General features: G+C 36.6%; 1 protein-coding gene and 1 non-coding gene across 19 annotated transcripts in view; both read left to right on the forward strand.

Annotated features, from left to right (window-relative positions):
- The window catches only part of LOC106878697 (guanine nucleotide exchange protein SMCR8), a 92,154-nt gene that overhangs the window by 63,747 nt on the left and 6,000 nt on the right, over positions 1-22,407 (forward strand). For 15 of the 18 annotated variants that reach the window (XM_089348128.1, XM_089348124.1, XM_089348126.1 and 12 more), the window contains 9 exons: positions 1,071-1,171; positions 5,369-5,438; positions 5,576-5,658; positions 7,188-7,350; positions 10,031-10,151; positions 11,701-11,757; positions 16,265-16,344; positions 18,688-18,771; positions 19,294-19,393. In XM_089348128.1, the coding sequence (XP_089204254.1) occupies positions 1,071-1,171; positions 5,369-5,438; positions 5,576-5,658; positions 7,188-7,350; positions 10,031-10,151; positions 11,701-11,757; positions 16,265-16,344; positions 18,688-18,771; positions 19,294-19,393 (859 nt within the window). Of the gene's footprint in view, positions 1-1,070; positions 1,172-5,368; positions 5,439-5,575; positions 5,659-7,187; positions 7,351-10,030; positions 10,152-11,700; positions 11,758-16,264; positions 16,345-17,781; positions 17,956-18,687; positions 18,772-18,824; positions 18,949-19,293; positions 19,394-22,407 lie in introns of those variants that run through there. The other 3 variants (XR_016240831.1, XR_016240832.1, XR_016240830.1) reach the window with 2 other exon arrangements.
- LOC128247200 (5S ribosomal RNA) lies at positions 8,154-8,272 on the forward strand. Its single transcript, XR_008263594.1, has one exon. It is a non-coding gene; the product is annotated as a 5S ribosomal RNA (ribosomal RNA).

The following is a 22,407-nucleotide window of genomic DNA, read 5'->3' on the forward strand; positions in this document are numbered from 1 at the left end:
TACTTCGAAAGAGATTAGATGCTAAATTGATATGGGTTGCAGTTTTCTTTTTGTAGCACCTATCCCGATACTTTTGATCAGTCCTCATATTTATATTCATCATCATCATCATTTCACGTCTGCTCTCCATGCTGGCATGAGTTGGATGGTTTGCTCGAAAACGGGTAAACTGGAGAGCTGCACCAGTTTCCAATCTGATTTGACATGGTTTCTAGTCCCGCTGGACTGACTCCTGTGCAGGTGGCACGTAAAATACACCATTTTGAGCATGGCCGTTGCCAGTGCCTCCTGACTGGCCTTCGTGCCGGTGGCACGTAAAAAGCACCCACTACACTCTCTGAGTGGTTGGCGTTAGGAAGGGCATCCAGCCGTAGAAACTCTGCCAAATCAGATTGGAGCCTGGTGTAGCCATCCAGTTTCACCAGTTCTCAGTCAAATCGTCCAACCCATGCTAGCATGGAAAGCGGACATTAAACGATGATGAGGAGGAGGAGGAGGAGGAGGAGGAGGATGGTGGTGGTGGTCGTGGCGGCGGTGGTGGTGGTGATGCACTCCAAGAGTATAGTGGATGCATTTTACATGTCACTGACACTGATGCCATTGATGTGACACATCAGCCATGACTACAATCTCTTTTGGCTTGACAGCTCTTCTCAATGAACTTACTTGTATATAATGCTCAGGTGCACTGTGGCTATGCATTTAAAGAAATTTATTCATGTCTACTAAATCTACTCTCAAGGTTTTGATCAGCCTAAGGCTATAGCAGAAGATACCTGCCAAAGGTGCCATGCAGTGGGATTGAACCTAAAACTACATGGTTGGGAATCAAGCTTCTTAATAACACAGTCATACTTTGGTGGAAATCAAACAATAATAGGAACTTTATTAATAGTTTTCAATAATATTCTAATAAATCAAAAATGCACTCACCTCAAGTTTTTAAAAATTGCTTAAAAATTTGATTAGTTAAGAAGTCTTGTTTACATAAACATATCCCTATTTTGTATAAATGTATCCCTTTTTTTGTATAACCTTATCTCTCTTTTGTGTATCTTTTCACTTTGTAGTTTCGAAAGTACTTCGCTTTATTCAACATGCAGTGAACATTCAGATGATATGTTATGTGCCCTTTGTCAGCAACCTAATAAAGATGCTTCAACTTATGATGGTAGAAAATTGTTTGTTGTTATAATTTTAATCTATTAAATTGAATTTAAAATATCTTTCTGAATAGTCCATATGCTAAATCAGGCTTGCACAATTGCACAGAATGAAATGGTAGTCATATTGGAGGAGGTGAAATGGTAGTCTAAATAATTGGAGGAGGTGATCTTGTGTCAGATAATGAAAGGTTATAGTGAGGCAGAGAGACAGAAACAGGTGTCTTGCTGTAGAGGAGGTACAAGGTTACCTGGCTGGAGAGTGGGAGAGAGAGAGAGAGAGAGAGAGAGAGAGAGAAAGAGATCAGGAATGAAGACAGAAACAGGTGTGCTACTACAAAGGAAATACATGGTTACCCAACCTGAGGGAAATGCAGGAGAAGGAGAGAGGGTGGGAGACAGCAGGATAGAGATGGTGGCAAAGTGCCTGGCATACGCAATGATACAGTGAGACAGGGCATGGGTGGAACACACAGATCGGAAACTAGCAGAGAGCAATGATACAGTGGCACGGGGCCAAGAGGACAGGATTGGGGAGTGGGAGGTAAGCCTAGTGGGTGAAGTGGAAATGTGAGGAAGAGAAGAGATGCAGTTTAGTTTGTTGTGGTAGAGTATATGAGAAATTTTTGTGTTGTGTGTCTGACACACAGCACTTCTAGAACTCAGTTTTGCTGACGTGATGGGTCTTCTCAAGAATTTCATATCACCAGACATTTCAGTCCATTGTCATTTCCTCTGTGAGGTCCAACATCCTGAGATCAGTCCTCACCACTTCATCCCATGTCTTCCTCTTGTGCAGGTACCATTTACTTTTAGTGATCAGCACTTCTTTATGCAGCTGTCCTCATTCATACGCATCACATGTCCAAACCAATGCAGTCTTCTCTTTTGCATGCTACATTTGATTCCTCTTATGTCCAACTTTTCTCTCAATACATTTGCACTTTGTTGTAAATGCACACTGATGTTGCACATCCAATGGAACATACTACCTTCATTTCTCTCCAGTCTATTCATTCTCTTCTGCATTCAGAGCCCATATCTCACTACCATGCAGTATAGCCATTTGCACACAAGTGTCATACAGTCTACCTTTCACTCTGAGAAAGAGAGTCCTTTTGTTGCCAACAACTCTAGAAACAATACTTTCAGAACATTCTCCACCATTGCCAATTTGGTCACCTAGGTAACAGAAACTATCTACAACCTCAAGAAGCCTCCTGGGCATTTGAGAGAATCTAAGTCCTGTGTACTCTTAGTGCTTATTGTTCCTGCACACCTGCCACATGCAAAGATGACTTTATCTATTAATCTACCTGTGATTCCACTGCACCTCTTATATGTCCATAGTTTACACTGGGTGCAATGAATGGAATTTCTTCCAACTCCTTTCCTATATGTTGAGTAGGGCCACATACCTGGACAGAAAGAGAGTTTTATCTTCTTTCTTACTAACAACAACTTTAGTCTTTGCTGGGTTAGCTTTAAGGTCCTTTAATAACAAATATTATTCTCAAGCCTGCTCTGAATTAATATTGATAACATACTGACCCACTTTTCATTTTCAATTTTCTTAATATATTAATATAAATATAGGCACAAGAATGGCTGTGTGCATAGGCGTAGGAATGGCTGTGTGGTAAGTAGCTTGCTTACCAACCACATGGTTCTGGGTTCAGTGTCTTCTACTAAAGCCTTGTGAGTGGATTCGGTAGACAGAAACTGAAAGAAGCCCGTCGTATATATGTGTGTATATATATATATGTATGTGTGTGTATATATTTGTGTGTCTGTGTTTGTCCCCCCAATATCGCTTAACAACCAATGCTGGTGTGTTTACGTCCCTGTAACTTAATGGTTTGGCAAAAGAGACCGATAGAATAAGTACTAGGCTTCCAAAGAATAAGTCCTGGGGTCGATTTGCTCAACTAAAGGTGGTGCTCCAGCATGGCCGCAATCAAATGACTGAAACAAGTAAAAGAATAAAAGAATTATTGACATGTGCACACACACACACACACACACACACACACACACACACAAACACACACACACAGATCATCATCATCATCATCATTTAATGTCCGTTGTCCATGCTAGTATGGGTTGGACAGTTTGACTGGAGTGGCATGCTGCACCAGACTCCAGTCTGATTTGGTATGGTTTTCTACTGCTGGATGCCCTTCCTAACGCCAACCACTCTGAGAGTGTAATGTGTGCTTTTACGTACCACCAGCACAGGTGCCATTTGTATGGCACCAGTATCTGCCATTACTGCGATCTTGCTCAGCTTAATGGGTCTTCTTCTCAAGCATGACATAATGCGAAGGTCTCGGTTGTTGCCTCCATGAGGCCCAACACTCAAAAGGAACTCAACCAATTTGCCACTGTGAGGCCCAATGCTCAAAAGGTGTTCTTTACATGCCACCAGCATGGATGCCAGTTACCACAACTATGATTTCACTTGACTTGAGGGGTCCTCTCAAGCACAGCACACCACCAAAGGTCTCGGTCACTAGTCATTGCCTCTGTGAGGCTCAAAGTTTGAAGATCATGCTTCACCACCTTGTCCTATGTCTTCCTGGGTCTTACTCTACCACAGGTTCCCTCCACAGTTAGAGACTGGCACTTCTTTACACAGCTGTCCTCGTCCATACGCATCACATGACAGTGCAGTCATCTCTCTTGCACACTCAGATACAGAATGGAATCATGAATATGTTTTCTTTTGGAACTTAAAGTCAAGAAATATTATTTTAAACTTTAAATATGCACATATACAGACATTTGTCAGCATGTACACACACACACACACACTCACATATACATACACATATATATATATATGATGATGATTGCTTCATCTTGAGAGATGATAGCCGTCCCATTAACACACACACCACACCCCATCACACAGTACAATCACTCCGTTGATGAGCCCTTAGATGACTTCTAAGAGCAGCTGCTGACTGACAGGGTTTAAAACACAAGTGACAGATATTATTCAAGTTTATTCTGTATCTTTGCCCTTTGGAATCTGATTCTGAAAGAATGTTTTTGTGAACTAGCAGATGTCTTTTAAGTCCAGATATTACAAGTTTATTGACATATGACACAAGTCGTAAGAAGTGGTTGGTGTCCAAGATCATTACCTATCTGGGCATTATGATTTACACATATATATATACTTACGTATATGCACACATACACACTCACATAGTTCTGTGTCATTTATACATGCATACATATACACTTCTATATATACAAACATTTGTATGTGTGTATCTGTCATCATTATCATCATCATTTAGCATCCACTTGCCATGCTGGCATGGGTTTGATAGTTTGACTTGAACTGGTAGGCTGGAGGGCTGTACCAGGTGCCAGTCCAATTTTGGCTTGGTTTCTATGGCTGGATGCCTTTCCTAACGTCAACCACTCCAAGAGTGTATTGGGTGCCTTTAACATGTCACCAGCATGGGTGCTTTTACATGTCACTGACACCAACCACAACTATGATTTCGGTCGACAAGTCTTCTGAAGCACAGCAAATCATCAAAGGTCTTGATCACTTGTCATCACCTCCATGAGACCCAACTTTCAAAGAAATCTACACTTTTAAATACACTTTAAGAATTGTAGACAATGTTGCACATATAATTAATATACACCCACTGACACATGTACATTTGTTATGTAACTAGGCTAACACATTTCTGTCTAAAAAGTGCATACATAAATGTATATGCTTGTATAGGTGATTACAATATCTAAAAATGACATAAGATTGTACATGTGTGTATAGACTTCCATATATGTACCAGTATGGTGAACTTGGTGGTGGTGGGGTTATTTTGAGGAGAACAGAGATGATGGATGAGAGCAGAAATATGGGTTAAAGATAAAGAATAGAACCATGAAAGGATAGGACAGGCTTCTTTCAGTTTCTGTCTACAAGATCTACTAACCAGCTTTGTTGGCCTGGGACTATAGTAGAAGACACTTGCTCAAGGTGAACCTGGAACCATGTGGTTAGGAAGCAAACTTCTTGCCACACAGCCATGCCTTCACCTGAAGGGGATGGCAGTAATTAAGTTGATGATAAAAAAATTGTGCTTTCTGCTACATGCGTGTGTGTGTGTGTGTAAGTAATTCTCTATATACATATACACATACACTCATACTTTATTTTGTTTTCTCCACAGGTTCTCTAGGATCACTTGATGGCAGTGATGAAAGCTTTCATTCAACTTCTAGTGTCCAATCATTTCCTTGGTAGGTAGTTTTATTGAATCTGAAGTATAGATGTAATGAAGTGTTGTCAGAGGACAATACAAATGATTTGTTGATGACATTTTTGATTTATTAGAATATTATTGAAAACTATTTTTTGATCCTCATTTCTATTTTAGTGGTAACACAAGGTTAAATTCCAGTAAAAAGTCATTCATGTTACTGGCTGATGTTATAAATTCGAAAAAGCATCTTTTACAAGGTAAGTTCTTCATCTTTGATTTTGTCTATTTGAATGTTTGAACTGCTACCCAAAAGCCTAAATAAAAATTGTTGGTGAGAGAGAAAAATAGTTTAATATTTTAATTAATCAGTTTGTGAATTGGCTGAATTGTTAGAGTATAGGACAAAATACTTTGCATTGTTTGTTCTGGTTCTTTGTACTCTGAGTTCAAATTCTGCCATAGTTGGCCTTGCCTTTCATCCAGTCCAGGGCAATGGGCTGGAGGAATGTAGAGCATTCTTGAGTGGTAGGCTTAATCTGTTGCTGGTTTAATACAACTACCTAGCCCCTGAGAGTTTCTAGCAGAATTTAATTTGTTGTTAACAATTGGCCCAAGTCTCCAGTTTGAAGATGCCTTCTTCTTTTCCTCCACTAGTCTCAAATGAAATAAAAAGCCATGGGTGGTGTCTTTACTCCCTGACACAAAGATAAAAATTCACGTAGTTCTAATATATTTCTAGTTTTGTGTAAATAATTTTACTAGTCATAGTTAAGATGGGTTTTTTTTTTTTTTCATTTTTAATTAGATAATGTAGCCATGAAATTAAGATCTTGACTACTTACTGCATTGTTATAAAATCAAATTTTATTGCAGCTGTTATGTTGTCTCTCTGAACAACTCTACTTGCACTTGTTTGCATGACTAAGCAAAAATCAAATTCCACTCTTAATTTATAGTGGAATGGCTAATGACAGGAAAGTCATTCAGCTATGGAAATAAATCACAACTTAACTGCTAGCAGGGTAAAAAGCTTTGTGTTTGGAACTTGCTGCATGTTCATGGGATGTCTAGGAAATCTGGATGAAGTTCGCTAAGTTTGGCAAATAAAATTCTGGTAGGAAATTCTCAAACTTGTGGAACTACTGAATGAATCTCACCTGAACACCTTCCCTAGAAATAGAAATGGGCCAGACTTCAATATTCCATTAATGATAGAACAATGGAGTTCCATAAGGCACTCATCAGCAACTGGACTAGCATTCAGTTCTACATTCTATCAAAATCCACTTTAAAATGTGAACAATACTCCATTTTGGGATGGATCTAGGTAAAAAGGTGCAGGTGTTGAGAACTTTTTTGAAAAGTAGAACAAACCCACCATTCTTACCAATTGATTTAATGTCAGAATCCCATCTCAATTTAAAATCTAAAAGTATATCTGAACAAGGAGACTTTTCAAAGCAGTTTTATAGGGGAAAGGCAAGGAATTTCATGATAGTATTGGAAAAGTTAGTCTTAGAAGCTTTAAATACAAGAAGCTATTTGTTTTCCCATTGCATGGTTCCAGTTAGGTTACTGTAAAGTCGATGAAATCAGGTCTGGTTCATACCAGATGTTTTATGGAATGGAAGAACTGAAACTAGAATGTAAAGGGATAAAAATGTAAAGCATTTAATCTTGTATTATACTGCTTTTACTTTCAAACAACTTTTCATATTTATTGATCTGATGTTGATTAACTTCTTTTTATGCTTTACCTTTATTTTCAAACTACTTTTTTTTTCAGCTAAGAATTTAATGAATTTTCTTAGTCAGTATGACAACATCAATAATTTGGTGGCAAGTCTTCTGTCAGGTCGTACAGTTGCTGTGGTGGGATCAAGTAATAGTGAGGAGAAGGTTAAAGAAATAGTCGAAGCACTCTCTCTCTTTGTTCCTGGAAACATTATGTAAGTATTAAAAACTTTGAGAAAGCACTTTTCCTCATGTTTCAAGACCCCTAAATTAGTATATATTTAGTTGAATAATTTGTTTTACCTTATCTTCATAATTTCTGTCATTATCTTGTCCTCTTTTCTTTTGAGTACAAAAACATATGGCTTAAAGTATCTTTATACTATTGTCCAATTCTTCTGAAATGATTCAGAATTGAATTTTCTGTGATCATTTTGTTTTCTATTGTTTTACTTTTTTTTTCTTCCTGTGTTGGAGTTTGTAAAACTTTAGTCAGAGTAAGAGGACAAACATATAACCTTCATAGGATTCCAAGTGATGACATTGATGTTCTGCTTGAACTTCTGTAGGTTGGTACCTGCAAGAAAATTGTGGGCAGAGGTGTTCCAGAGGGCTGCAATTGTGGAAAGAATTATTAAGCGGAGTATTTAGTGTGGCTTTTGGAGTGGGTGAAAGTAGTGAGAAGTGGATTGTGAATCATGTTTTGGCTGTAGCTGTACATGGCTACTAGTTCAGAGAGTTGAGGATGTGTAATAGAAGAGACAGAAAAAAAGACAGTGTATCTGTGACATTGCAGTTGTACATTGGTGTTTGAGTTGTATGAAGTAGTTTTATCAATCTGTTGGATGGGCTCTTGTAGAATCTAATCTAGGACATTTGTGTGTGGCTATAGGCAAAAGCATCTTCCTACGTGTGTAAGTTCTAATGTGAACAACATTTGAGCTGTGGAGCATATGAGTAACTAATGAAGGTTAAAAAATTGGGGGGCTTAGAAGAAGACTAATACAGATTTGGTAATGTTTACGGCCATATCACGTTGAAAACACCGGTTCTCGTCCGATCACCGAAGTTAAGCAACATCGAGCCTAGTTAGTACTTAGATGGGTGACCGCTTGGGAACCCTAGGTGCTGTAAGCATAAAAAACTACACTCTCTGAGTGGTTGGCATTAGGAAGGGCATCCAGCTGTAGAAACTCTGCCAAATTAGATTGGAGCCTGGTGTTGCCATCCGGTTTCACCAATCCTCAGTCAAATCATCCAACCCATGCTAGCATGGAAAGCGGACATTAAACGATGATGATGATGATATATGTTTGAGGTAATGATAAAAGTTATCAAAAACTGTGAAGACTAGCATTTATAGTAACTTTAAGGGTTTTAGTGTGGAGGAGGGAGATATGGAGCACTACTTTTTTGATAGGTAGAGTGAAGGTGTCTTTCTGCTGTTTAAAAAGGCCCAGGTTGTTATGTTTCCATTAGAAGATATTTCTGAAGTGCCTGTTCATAGAAGATCTGGCTAAAGTGTTTTCAATAATGTGGATGACACCTTTTTTACTCTTTACTCTTTTACTAGTTTCAGTCATTTGACTGCGGCCATGCTGGAGCACTGCCTTTAGTCGAGCAAATCGACCCCAGAACTTATTCTTTGTAAGCCTAGTACTTATTCTATCGGTCTCTTTGTGCCGAACCGCTAAGTTACGGGGACGTAAACACACCAGCATCGGTCGTCAAGCGATGGTGGGGGGACAAACACAGATACACAAACACACATACATATAATATATATATATACATATATACGACGGGCTTCTTTCAGTTTCCATCTACCAAATCGACTCACAAGGCTTTGGTCGGCCCGAGGCTATAGTAGAAGACACTTGCCCAAGGTGCCTCGCAGTGGGACTGAACCCGGAACCATGTGGTTGGTAAGCAAGATACTTACCACACAGCCACTCCTATGTACTAAAAGATAAGGAAGAATAGAGGGTGGTAGCAACTATGGAAAACATTACCAAATCTTGAGATACAAGACTTTGAAGAAAAGTAAATGGCAGAGGAAATAGAAATCTTGTCTCAAAGTTTGCCACTAACTACTATGTCGATTCTTGTGATTAACTCAATTAACTCAATAACCTTTACTAGACCTCTCAAAATTCTGTGCTTACTGGGTAAGAGGAAGAGAATATAAAATTATTGAACAGCCTCTCAAAGTGTTAGTTAGGGCTGTAAACTTTTGTACTATCTTGTAGTGAGTATCTACTGGGAAAATTATTCATTAATACTCTCTCACAATTAGTAGTTGTATGTAATAGAAAGTATTTTCAGTAAATTGAAAGACTTTTACCCTCAAACTAGCTGTCTTTTCCAAATGCTTTTCGACATAATGAACTCCATGAAAAGGTACTCAAGAACCAGTTGGGGATGTTATAACACATTATACTTCTTACCACCCAATGTCTTGTGTACATTCAAGAATGAATTGGTATGTAATTCACATTGTGTGTTTCACTGATGGATGACATAATTATGTTAATAAAACAAATATAAAGTGAGAGTGGCACTTCTTTGCCGCTAAATATACTGTGGCAATTAGCAAATACATCATGTTATCTTTGCATTGTCCTTAGTGGGGTTTAAATTTGGGATATTAACATATTGGACAGTTGTTCAGTTTATTAATATCACAGAAATTCTTGTTATACTCACTTTCATGTTGTTAATATAACCAATATAATCAAGCAATGATTTGAGTCATTACATTCTGTTTAAAAGCATAGAAATTACTTGTTATAATAAGAATACTTAATGCATTTTCTAGTAATTTTAACAAAAACATTTTTGGTAAGAATACAAAAAAAAAAGCACTTATTTCTCACACATTTTATATTAAATCAGAAATCACAAGAAAGTGGTTATACCATGGTTGAAAAGACAGCTACAGTTGAAAGATTTAACTAGTTTTCGGCTAGTTGGTCTTTCAAAACGAAAAAATAACGCAATACCCCGTTCTATCATGGTGAGTCATTAATTCATCTTATTTTGAAAACTGTATTTCTTTCATTTGCATTTTCTCGGAATTTTACTCATGGTTTCTTAACAATGATAAATGGTTAAGTGAGGTGAAATATCATCTTCATTTTGCCTCCATTTTTCAGTGCTGACATGGGTTTGACAACAGCATCTTGCCACCTGTCTTGGACCCTCATTTCCTAATGCACACAACAACAGAAAAAAACCTTCAATCTCTGTAGTGTTTATCATGAGTTTGTACTTCCTATTGTCAACCACTTTATGCCATCGCTTGAGTATATTTTATCATGCCATCAGCACGAGAGAGATTGTCTGTCACAATTAAAGATAACCTTCTACTTAGTATCAAGTGGAGGCGCAATGGCCCAGTGGTTAGGGCAGCGGACTCGCGGTCATAGGATCGTGGTTTCGATTCCCAGACCGGGCGTTGTGAGTGTTTATTGAGCGAAAACACCTAAAAGCTCCACGAGGCTCCGGCAGGGGATGGTGGTGAACCCTGCTGTACTCTTTCACCACAACTTTCTCTCACTCTTACTTCCTGTTTCTGTTGTGCCTGTAATTCAAAGGGCCAGCCTTGTCACACTGTCACGCTGAATATCCCCAAGAACTACGTTAAGGGTACACGTGTCTATGGAGTACTCAGCCACTTGCATTTAATTTCACGCGCAGGCTGTTCCGTTGATCGGATCAACTGGAACCCTCGACGTCGTAAGCGACGGAGTGCCAACAACACTTAGTATCAAAGCTACTTCTCTCCTTGTCAGGCTTCCTTCAGTGTGGCTGGTAGTGTTTGTGCTTATTATTTATTTATTTATGTTCATAGATTTTACAGTTGGATGCCTTTCTTATGACCAACTACTTTACAGAATTTGACTAGATGCATTTTTATGTTTGTATGACACCTAACTTTTGCATCTGTCCAACATTAATACAATTACTGCCCAGTTAGTTAAAAATTAACTGATTTAACTACACAATGTATTATATATGATAAAGTCTTAAAATAATCTTTGTACAATTATTGCATATTTTCTTTTTTTTTCTGTAGGTATATGATTCCATGTTATTTTATTCTGAATAATTTTACTCTGTTTACATCTTGATTCAACCCCTTGCACCATTTCATTCACTTGTTCAGGAGAGCCCTTCTCTATCTCTACCCTTTACATTTATTCATTACATTGTACACACAACTCAGTTTTAGATTTGATATTCCTATATATAAATAAATAGATGTGTGCATTTTTCTCTTGTTAACAATTAACAAGGAAAAAATAGATAAATAGTTACCAGGGTAGATTCTTGTTCTTGGGTGGAAGACTTAATTTGTTGCCCTGTTTATCACCCGTTCAGTTTCCAGATGCCTTTGGCAGAATTCACTCAGTTACTACCAGTTACAGAGGCCTTGAAAAGAGTTTATGGCCTCTGCCCTTCCTTCACTAACTAAAGAAAACAATAAGAGCAGAATTATTTCATGATTATTTTTGCTATGTATTTGTAACTTCATTGTCAAAATATGTTTTTCTTATTTCCAGAACTATGTTAGTATTTTGGACTTAGAAAAACGTGTAGTATGTGCACCTATTTATGAGGTAATGTGTCATTTTATTTACAATTTTATTTAATAATAATCAATTAATATTCACTAATTAATTTACTTATATTTTGTGTCTATGTTAATGTTTCATACTGGTGTAGTTAATATAAAACTGCTAATTGTTTCATTTGCATAAATTCTAAATTCAGATATTTTAAGACTGAATAGCTTCTTCATAAATCAAAGTAGAATCGAAACTGCAATATCCTTTTTTATGGATGAAAAATTCAAATTATTTATTTCTTAATTGGACAGAGTGTCAGTTGTTCAGGGGAAAAAGAATAGTTGATTATATACACCCCAGTTTATTAAGTTTATTGATCCTAAAAGGATGAAAGGTAGAGTTGGCATTAACAGGTCTTGATGATGATGACTCATTAAAACATTACTTACATCATTAAGATGTCTTTGAAATGGTTATTGATGTAAAGTTTGGTAAACTCAGTTGCATAATAAAAGCAATTTTGCCTGATAGCTATTAACTTGATATTGTAACTTAATCACTTTGAAAAATCAGTCAACTGTTCACCTCTTTATGTAGAAGATACTGTAACACAAAGCAATCAGAAGAGCTCTACTGTAAGTACATGGGGATTACATTAACATGATATTCACTTTTAACAATCTATATATAATAGTTTCATACTGTTTGCTTTGTAGATGTGTATTTCTGTATGTAATGTATAAAATTTTAATATATTATATTTTGATGACTGTTGTACAACTGCTCTCTTTGTGTTTCATTAATTCTTTCATAAAAATCTTCTGCTTAACAAAGTCTGATTTTCACGGTAAAAAATTGTATTATTGATTATTATCAGTGTTTCTCTTAAAAAATTTGATATTGAAAGTATAGAAGTCTAGTTGATATTCTATAAAATGTGTATTTTATTTATACATTAAAATACAAAACCTTGGTTTCACTTCCCACTAAACTTATACCTTCCAGAATAGGCAGTTTCAGTTGGTTTGGTAACAATAGGGTTAAATAATGCAATACATTTTGTTGTTAACTCCAGGTGATCCCTAATCCAGCAGACCCATAATAAAATGTTCCAGTCTTGATCAACCAGTTTTTCTTTCACACCCTCAAAAAGGGGTTTGAATATTAAGATTTTTCAGTCTCATTGTGTGCTTCAGTTTACAATAGATTTCACAACCAGTTGGCTTATTTACATCTTACACAAAGCCACCTCTCTTAGTACCACTCCCTCTTCCAGCCCAGGGGTCTTTGTCTTACAAGTTACTTGGCAACCCTGTTAGTACCACATAAAAAACACCCAGTACACTTTATAAAGTGGTTGGCATCAGAAAGGGCATCCTGCCATAAAAACCATACCAAAGTAAACATTAGAGCTCAATGCAGTTCTCTGGCTGGCCAACTCCTGTCAAACTGTCCAACCCATGCCAACATGGAAGATGAATGTTAAATGATGATGATAGTATTTAGTTCTGAAGATGTGTTTGTATTGCTCATCTCTTGACATCAACCAGCTGTCTTTACAGAGGCAGGTTCTATGACATTATCAAAGTTTTATAATAGCCTGAAATCTTTTTTTACAATCTCTAATTGCTCAAGTGTAGATAAAGATGTGAAAGTACTTGGCTCAATGGTTAGTGTTGGGCTGACAATCATGAGGTAGTGAGTTTGATTTCCGGACTGGGCTGTGTGTTGTGTTTTTGAGCAAGACACTTTATTTCACATTGATCCAGTTCACACAGCTGTAGAAATGAGTTGTGATATAATCGTTGCCAAACTGTATTAGCCTTTGCCTTTCTCTTGGACAACATCGGTGGTGTTGAGAGGGGAAGCTGGTCTTCCATAAATAACCTTTCCTGGACTTGTGCCTCAGAGGGGAACTTTCTAGGTGCAACCCCATAGTCATTCATGACTGAAGGGGGTTTTTACCCTTTTACTCTAGATAGAGATAAGCTATCCTCAGCAGATTTTAAACTGATTACTGCAACAGTCTGTGGATCTGATCTTTCCTGGGTTTCTTTTAAGACGACTACATCTATATATATAAAAATGAGAATGTCTGTCTGTCTGTCTGTCTGTGTGAATCCCTAAAACTCGAGAACTACGCAACCAATTTCATTCAAATTTTACACATGCCTTACTTAGGGTTCCAGTTGTGTTTTAGTCAAAAAAAATTATTAACTTCTTGCAGAGTTCGAGCACACAGCAACATAATATCTCCTCCACTATTTAAGTATTACGTGTCAAAAGTGAAACAAAAACACTCATGTCAAATACTTTCACTTTAAAAATGAAACTATTCCACTAACTGAAACAATCACATTTCGATACTGTAGTGACAGATACTTTCACAGAGAGAGAAAGAGAGAGAGAGAGAGAGAGATGTATATGTATACATATACATGTATATGTATACATATAGATGTACACGTATATATATATATAGAGATCTATACATACATGTATATGTATACATATGTGTAGATGTATATATATATATATATATATATAGATGTACATGTAATATGTACACATATATACATATATACATGCATACAGATATCTATACATATATACACCCATCACACACACATACACATGCACACAAACACACACATTAGTCATTTGTTTTCTTATCCAAAACTACGTCAAAAGTACTGAATGGATCTTTATGAAATTTGGAAATTATATTCTTTGCATAACGGCCATAACTCCCATGAAAATTCATATATTTTTGATGTTGATGAAATTTTAACCCGAACATAACTGATGAGCATTATTTAGAAAATGATGTCACACGTTATCGAGGCTACCATTCTTTCTGGATGTGCAAAAGGGGATGACGTCTTTATTCCAAGAATTCCTCTTACTCCATCAGGAGCAGACATTCCTTTTACATTCAGAAGACTACAATTCCCCCTTCGTGTGACTTTTGCCATGTCCATAAACAAATATCAGGGTCAAACACTGTCTGTAGCTGGTCTTCTCTTGGAAGAGCCCTGCTTCTCACATGGACAACTGTATGTTGGCTGCTCAAGAGTGGGCAGCAACAAAAAACCTATTTGTATATGCTCCACAAGGGAAAACAAGGAACATAGTTTACAATGAGGTGTTATAATCACAACAGCAAGAAAGTATGTACATGATCACCTTTTACGAAACTTCATTGACTTTCATATATTTATATTGATATACATATATATACGTGTGTTTGGGTGCGTGTGTGTATATACATCTCTATATATAAAGATGATGCGTAGTCTAGACGGCGTTTTTTGATTTCATTATTCTCTTTAACCCGGGCAACGCCGGGTATTTCTGCTAGTTTTCAATAAATACTGCTCTGTTGTCCATGGAGTTAAAAAAATTTTAATTATATTTATGAAAATAGTAAATTGCTTTATTATGATGTGCGTAAGTATGTTTTCTTCCCCTTTAGCTATCTTAGTCACCATCGTAAATCCTCTACCTTAGTCTTTATTTCAAATCTTTCTTTCTCCATAGTTACTATCTTATACCCTCAACTTTAATCTTTAAGTATTTCTTCTTGCCCTCCTTAATCTTACTCTAAGTATGATCAGATAAGCAACTTCATCCAAGCTAGCATTACTAACTTCATTTTATAGCTCTCATATTATTATTATTATTGTTATTATTATTTTTGAGTGAGAGAGCAGTGCATGCCATCAAAGTGACATTGGGGTAAAATATACGAAGCCCACTATACCCATCATGACTACCCGTCTGATAAGGGTACACCAGGCACATGTATCACAACCATATGTGCGCGACATGGTGATCTCATATCAAGATAAACAGCGCATGACCTTGCAGGTGGGGCCCAGTTAGAATTTTCTTCAGGTCGAGTAGCCCATCCCGCTCAAAAGGTCCCTGAATAAGGTTTGTTTAAGGATGCTGAGCAAAACACCCATGTCTCTAAAAGTGAATTATTCAAACCCCAAAGAATTCCTCTCAACACATGGCTATGATGCTCCCCAACTACTTCTGCTCATGATCAGAGATGCACATATCGTCAGCCACCAAGGAACATGCTCAACTGGTTAAGGTCAAACAACTGACAAGCAAATCTGTGGTATTAAGCAGAATATTTGCTGTAGCCCATCTTTTATACCAAGACAAAACAATGTACATGATAACACTTCCAATCAATTAAGATCAGAAGCCATGAGAGCCACTATCTGGTACTGCATCCGGGCTACCATTGTGGAAAAGAAAGGTCTTGAAGCTTAAGGATCCTCTGAATGGACAGAGATTTAGAGACCTGTTACTTGAAGCATTTAATGTGCTGGTGGCACATAAAAAGCACTCATTATGCTCTTCGAGTGATCGGCATTAGGAAGGGCATCCTGCTGTAGAAGACTTGCTAAATCAGATTCAATTTTAGTCAAACCGTCTAACCCATGCCAGCATGGAAAGCAGATGCTAAATGATGATGATGATTCAAATATTTCCAGTAACATGACTGAGAGATAAAATGCTACATTTTTGTTATATTCTCTAGGGTAAAATAGTGAATTCTTTGCTACGACAATTACAACTTTTCCAGCACAATCCTGCAGCTTATCTGGCCTACATACACAGGTACTGAATATTTTTCTGATTCTTTCTTTTTTCTAATTTTAATTTCCCTATCTACTATGTGGAAACTAATGAGTTTAACATTAATGTGGAGGGGCAATAGTTTATACTCCACTCAACTAGTTTCTTTTTAGTTTTTATTCGTTTGTCTGGGTAGAAAGATAATATCTATGACCATACTAGCCTCACTGACAAAGTAGACTGATGTGGTTAATATTTCGTGTGAACATCTGTCAATCAATGTCTAGAAAAATTGTAAGCAGTGTTGGAATTCAGAGAGTTGCAATTTTGGGGAGGAATGATTGAGAAAAAATTTTAATATTGGGTTTAAATGTATTTGACATTGTAGGTGTGAGAAAAGAGCAAGGAAGGCATTGGATGGGCTTCAATGGAGTGATATATATATAAATTCCTATTTAATTGGAATAGAAACTGTTGTAGTAACTGATAGAAAAGTGAAACAGTCCATTTGAGTTTTAGTGCAGCACTACTCAAAGTGGTGGTCCATGGACCAGTGCTGGTCTGTCAGCCATTAGCTGTCGGTACTCAGTGAGTTTCCAGAAAACAAAGAAACATTATTAAATGCTTATGTGATATTGTATTATGTGTTTACAAAATAAATATAAGATAAAAAAAATTGTCAACTTTTATTATATTCATTATATATATAGTTTCCAGTATAAATTAATATTACTAAGAAATATTACCAGTACCTAGTACACTGGAAAAAAGGAAAAAAAAACTGCCAGTATGCTACATCAGCTAGTTTGGGAAGTACCTCTCTAGTGTGTTGATAACTGTATCTTCCTCAGTTAATCAAATGACCTTCTTTTAGGTGTGTTCTTAGATGTTTGGGTATGTAGCAGCAACACCATCCTAGATTTGTACTTGAGTATCTCATGTATTAAGAGTATTACCATTCTAGATGTGAGCGGTACTTCAAAATATATGTAACAGAAATACCAGCCAAGATCTGTAGCCTTTATGATTGTCAGTAGTTGATCAGGGCCAAAGTATGCTTTCACCCTGAAAGTATATCCCAGATTTAGCAATGATGTTCACCAAAAGATATCAATGGTTGGGAAGCTGAACATTTGCAATGATTTTGAGAATTTTAGTTGTGTGTTGCTTATAGAGAATATGTGTGGTATAAGTCTATTTCCTTCATATATGCAATGAGTCTATCTTCCTCTAAGACAGAATCATTGCTGGAAGACTTTGTGGTGGTGGGTGGGGATCTCTTTTGATGGAGCCTTGTGAATGGATTTTGTAGATGGAAACTGAAAGAAGCCATCATATACATATATATATATATATATATATATATATATAGAGAGAGAGAGAGATAGATAGATAGATAGATAGATAGATATAAAAATAAGCAAAAATGAAAATGCCACTTTTTAAAAAATTGAGTGTTTTAATTGATTTATATTACAGGTTTCGGTTTTTTTGAAAAACCTTATGAAAAATGAGTATAAAATATGTGAGAAGAGAAGAGGGCTATTAATAAAATAAAATTGAAATTAAAATTAAGAATAACATTCATAGTTTACTGTTATTTCTTGCATGCGCACGTGGTCCGTGGTCCTTTCGTTCTGTTCTGGAGGCATGGTAAGTTCAACTCACTGCGATAGTAAATTACTACTATCTGTTTTTGTAAATTAAATAGTGGTCAAGACTTGGTTTCTAGGAGTGGCTGTAGCTGTTGAATAATCAGCAGCAGTAATAATAATAATAGCAGTAGTCATCATAGTGAAGTTGTTCCCCCTGTGGTGTGATGGTATTGGGATGTGGGGGGGAGCAATGGTGGAATGTGGGTTAGGCTGAGGGTGGGGGTAGAAGCGAGGTATGTGGGAGTGGGTGTAAGGTATGGGGTGGGGGTGGAATGGATTGGGAAGGTGGAGGTGGGGTTACGAGAGAGGGGGAAGGGAGAAGGTGGGTAGGAGTGAATAGAAGAAGTAGGAGTCTGAGCAAGAGAGGAGAGGTGGGTGGGAGGAAGTAGGTATGAGAGGGAGAGAGGAGAGGGGAGGGGAGTTGAGCCCATGTGGCACAAAGGATCAATATATATACATATATATATATGTTCATGCATACATATATACATATATATATGTATATATATATATATATATATATATATATGCATACACACACACACACATTTATGTATACTTAATGCTACCTACCTCAATCACAATCACCTGTTAGGTGAAACTCAATGAGACTGTAATTTTTTAATATAATAAACATTCATACAAGTTTCAATGTATATATGACAAAAAAGAAAAAAATTAACAATTCCTGCATATAATCACTACTTCTTTCTTTATTTTTTTTCTTCAGTCATTTCCAAGAAATCTCTTCAACTGCCTTTCTCTATTATCATTCCTTCTGCATGACTTCTGCAAATCCAAAGGCTTCTGCCAGGTATGTTATTTCCCATGTATACATTTTTCTCAAACATATTTCTTTTAATGTAGGTGCAGATATGTAACTCTTTAGTAAGTTAGGGGTTGCCTGTCTATGCAGTTGAAGACTGGATCTTGCAGACATTGCTGTAAGAATAGCCTTCATGGTTCAGCAGAGTGTGGTGAGCAAGATGAGGCAAGTAAAACATTTTTATCATCCACTGCATCTGTCTCCATCTCCTGTCATCTTGGCCTGGTCTTGCCACTGGATTGAAGATGATCAAGGACAAGAGAGTGAGGGTGATGCTGTGCAATTCTTCTTCGTTTTAAGTAAAGTCACTGCATAAATCATCAGTCATCTCTCAGGATGACTTGACAGTCCTCACTGCCCCAAAGGATAAACATAACGACTGTGTCTGGAAATGAACTTAGGAACCTTTCTTTTATTCAGAGCAAAACTCCTGCTGAGAAAGTTAAATTCCATAAAAATTCTTACTGTTTTTAATGTCTGTAACCTTTTGTTTCTTGTTTGTTTTAACAGCTACATTGGCCTTGACAGATTAGCAAGAGAGTTTCGAGACACATCGCAACAGTTTCTAAAAACTTGGAATATTGTTCAAGATGATCGAAAAATTATTGAGGTTTGTTTGATTTTTCTATTTAACTTTCCTGTTAGTTTCAGTTTTCAATGATAATAATTACAGGCTTTGAGATGTATTTACATTTCTCTATATGTAGAAAAATAAAGCTTTAGCAGTATAATTACTTTGAAACAATAACTAATAAGAGAGTGAAAGATCATCATCATTTTTTAATTTCTCTCTTTTATGCTGGTTTGGGCTGGGTGGTTTGACAGGACCTGACAGGTTCAAGGTCTACATCATGCTCCAATGTCTATTGTGACATAGTTTCTATATCTGGATGCCCTTCCTAACACCATTCACTTTATAGTGTGCACCAGCAGCTTTTCTTTCATGGTAGCAATAGTGAGGTCACCATGCAGTTTGTAAGGCTAAGACCTCTTTGACTGTGTTGGGCTACAGTAGAAGGTGGCCATATGTTAAGTGATGAGAGGTTAAAGTTTAAAAGAAGGGGCAAGAACAGAACAAGATTTTTGCTTTAGAGGAGCTACATGACTACTCACATTATATCAGGTCATCCCGTAAGTTCTGTCCGAATTTTGAATAAAGAAAACAAGTGATCAAATGTTATATTTAATTGAAATTTGATCATCAATGTACTTTCTCTGATTATCAATGACTTCATTCCATCTATTTACAAGCTTTTTAATCTCATCAATGTAAAACTCTTTTGGTTTCAAAGCGAAGAACTCTGAAATGTCAGTTTCGACCTCCTTCTGTCTTGCGAAAGTTACATCCCCCAAATGATTCTATAAACTACGAAACAAATGGTAGTCTGAAGGAGCAAGGTCGGGAGAATAAGGTGGATGAGGAATTTTTTCCTAACCAAGCTCTTCGATCTTCTGTGATGTGATCTTTGCAGTGTGGGTTTGCGCATTGTCCTGATGAAACATCTCTCCTTTTTGATTCACTAAAGCGGGTCTTTTTTCTTCAAAGCTTGGTTCAAACACTCTAATTGCTGACAGTAGACTTGAGCATTGATTGTTGCATTAGGTGGTAACAATTCAAAGTGAATTACTCCTTTGCAATCCCACCAGATAGAGAGAAGAACCTTTTTCCCATGAAGTTCCCTTTTCGGTTGTGGTTGAGCTTTTTCCCTTTTATCAAGCCACTGTTTACGACATTTAACATTTCGATAGAAGATCCATTTTTCGTCACCAGTCACAAGTCTATCCAAAAAGGGTGAAATGAGTTCACAAGAATGGAGAGAAGAGCAGATATCAATTCAGGATTTGCAGTTGCTTTTGGACAATTCATGAGTCACCCATTTTCCAAGTTTAGGAACCTTTCCAAGTTGTTGAAAATGACAATGAACAGTTGTATGGTTTGAACTAAGCTTTATTGCCAATTCTTCAACTGATAATACAGGATTTTCTTCAAGTAATGCCTCAAGGAGCTTATCACCAAACTCAACTGGATGTTCTGTTCGACCTTCATCTTCAAGGCTGAAATTTCCACTTCTGAATTTTGCAAAACATCTTCTGCAAGTTCTTGCATTCAAACATTCTTTCCCATAAACTGAGTGTATGTTTCGAGTCGCTTCGGCTGCAGAGTTTCCTTTTTTGTACTCATAAAGCATTAAGTGCCTTAAATGCTCTTTGGACACTTCCATGTTAGAAAGAGTTTTAATCAAAGAAATTTTAATTCTATTATTCTGTAAGATAATATTTAATTAGTTTAAATGTACACAAATGCATAAAAATAATTTTTAATTCCATTAGACATTCTAAAATACTATTAAATTACATTCAATTTTAAAAAAGGTAAAATCGGACAGAACTTATAGGATGACCTGATAGAAGAGAGGGTGATAGTGGAACCAGAATGTGAGACAAAGTAGTATTGATGAAGTGTCAGGTGAACCCTGAAAATACAAGAAGGTGAATAGAAAAGGGAATAGAAGAACAGGAAGTGAGGATGGGTAGAGGTTGCAAAAATATATGGAAAAAGTGAGAGCTGGTTAGATATGAAGATATGAAGACAAGGATTTGTGAGTGATTGATCATAAATAGACAGGGGAAAGTAGGGAAGAGTAGGTGATGACTGTAGAGATTGGGTAGGTTGAGAGGTGCATGTATTGAATGGTGGACAATGGTAGAGGGGTGATGGATGATATATATGAGATGGAGGGAAAGTAGGGGAGAGTAGGTGATGACTGACTGTACAGAAAGGTGCAAGAGTAGCAAAATAGAAATAATAATACAATACACAGAGAAAGAATGTGTGAGAGGGAGATGACGTATGGGTGGGTACAGAGGAGAGGCACACAAAGTATGTATGGGAAAGTGTGACTTGTATGGTAGTTGAGAAGGAGAGTTCATTTGGTAGCACAGAAGGATAATCAATGTAATATGTTAGTGGAGAGGGACAATATTAAGAATTAAAGTTAGAGGATAAGTAAAGTGGTTCTGAGAAGTGAGAAAGATAAATGGTATTATAGAAAAAGATGATGAAATATGCAGTTATGAAGTTAATGGAACGATCAGTAGTACAAAAATCATGGGTAGTGGGGAAAGCTTGATGATGAAATTAGGCAATGGGCACAGTTGCGTGTGTGTGTGTATCTTTAAAGAAATATTTTTACTATTAAAAATTATTAATTGTAATTTTAAAAAACCTTAAAAAAATACAAAATGACACAAATCTTTTGGAAGTTTATGTATTATGTAAGTGCTTTCCCTGTTACAGCTTCTTGGGTGGATGTTGTATTTTAAGAAAGTTGTTTTTAGTAGTGATGTTGACTATTTCTCGTTTAGTTTTGGATTTGGAATTCTAATAAAGTATTCATCTTTTGCTTTTCATATTTGATAATTTTCTTCCTTTATCTTGAAAATAGTGAATATTTTGCATCTTTCATTTGTACACATGTCTAGATGTTCACTGCATGAAACATTTCTAAGAGATGAATTATTGATTTGTTGCTTATTCACCCTAACCTGATGTATCAATTTTGATTCTCATTGCACTATGGATATATGATGCAGTAAATGAGACATTTTGTTTTGCAATTTATC

This window comes from Octopus bimaculoides, chromosome 2 (assembly GCF_046866305.1).
Source record: "Octopus bimaculoides isolate indiv1 chromosome 2, ASM4686630v1, whole genome shotgun sequence".
NCBI classification, from domain to species: domain Eukaryota; kingdom Metazoa; phylum Mollusca; class Cephalopoda; order Octopoda; family Octopodidae; genus Octopus; species Octopus bimaculoides.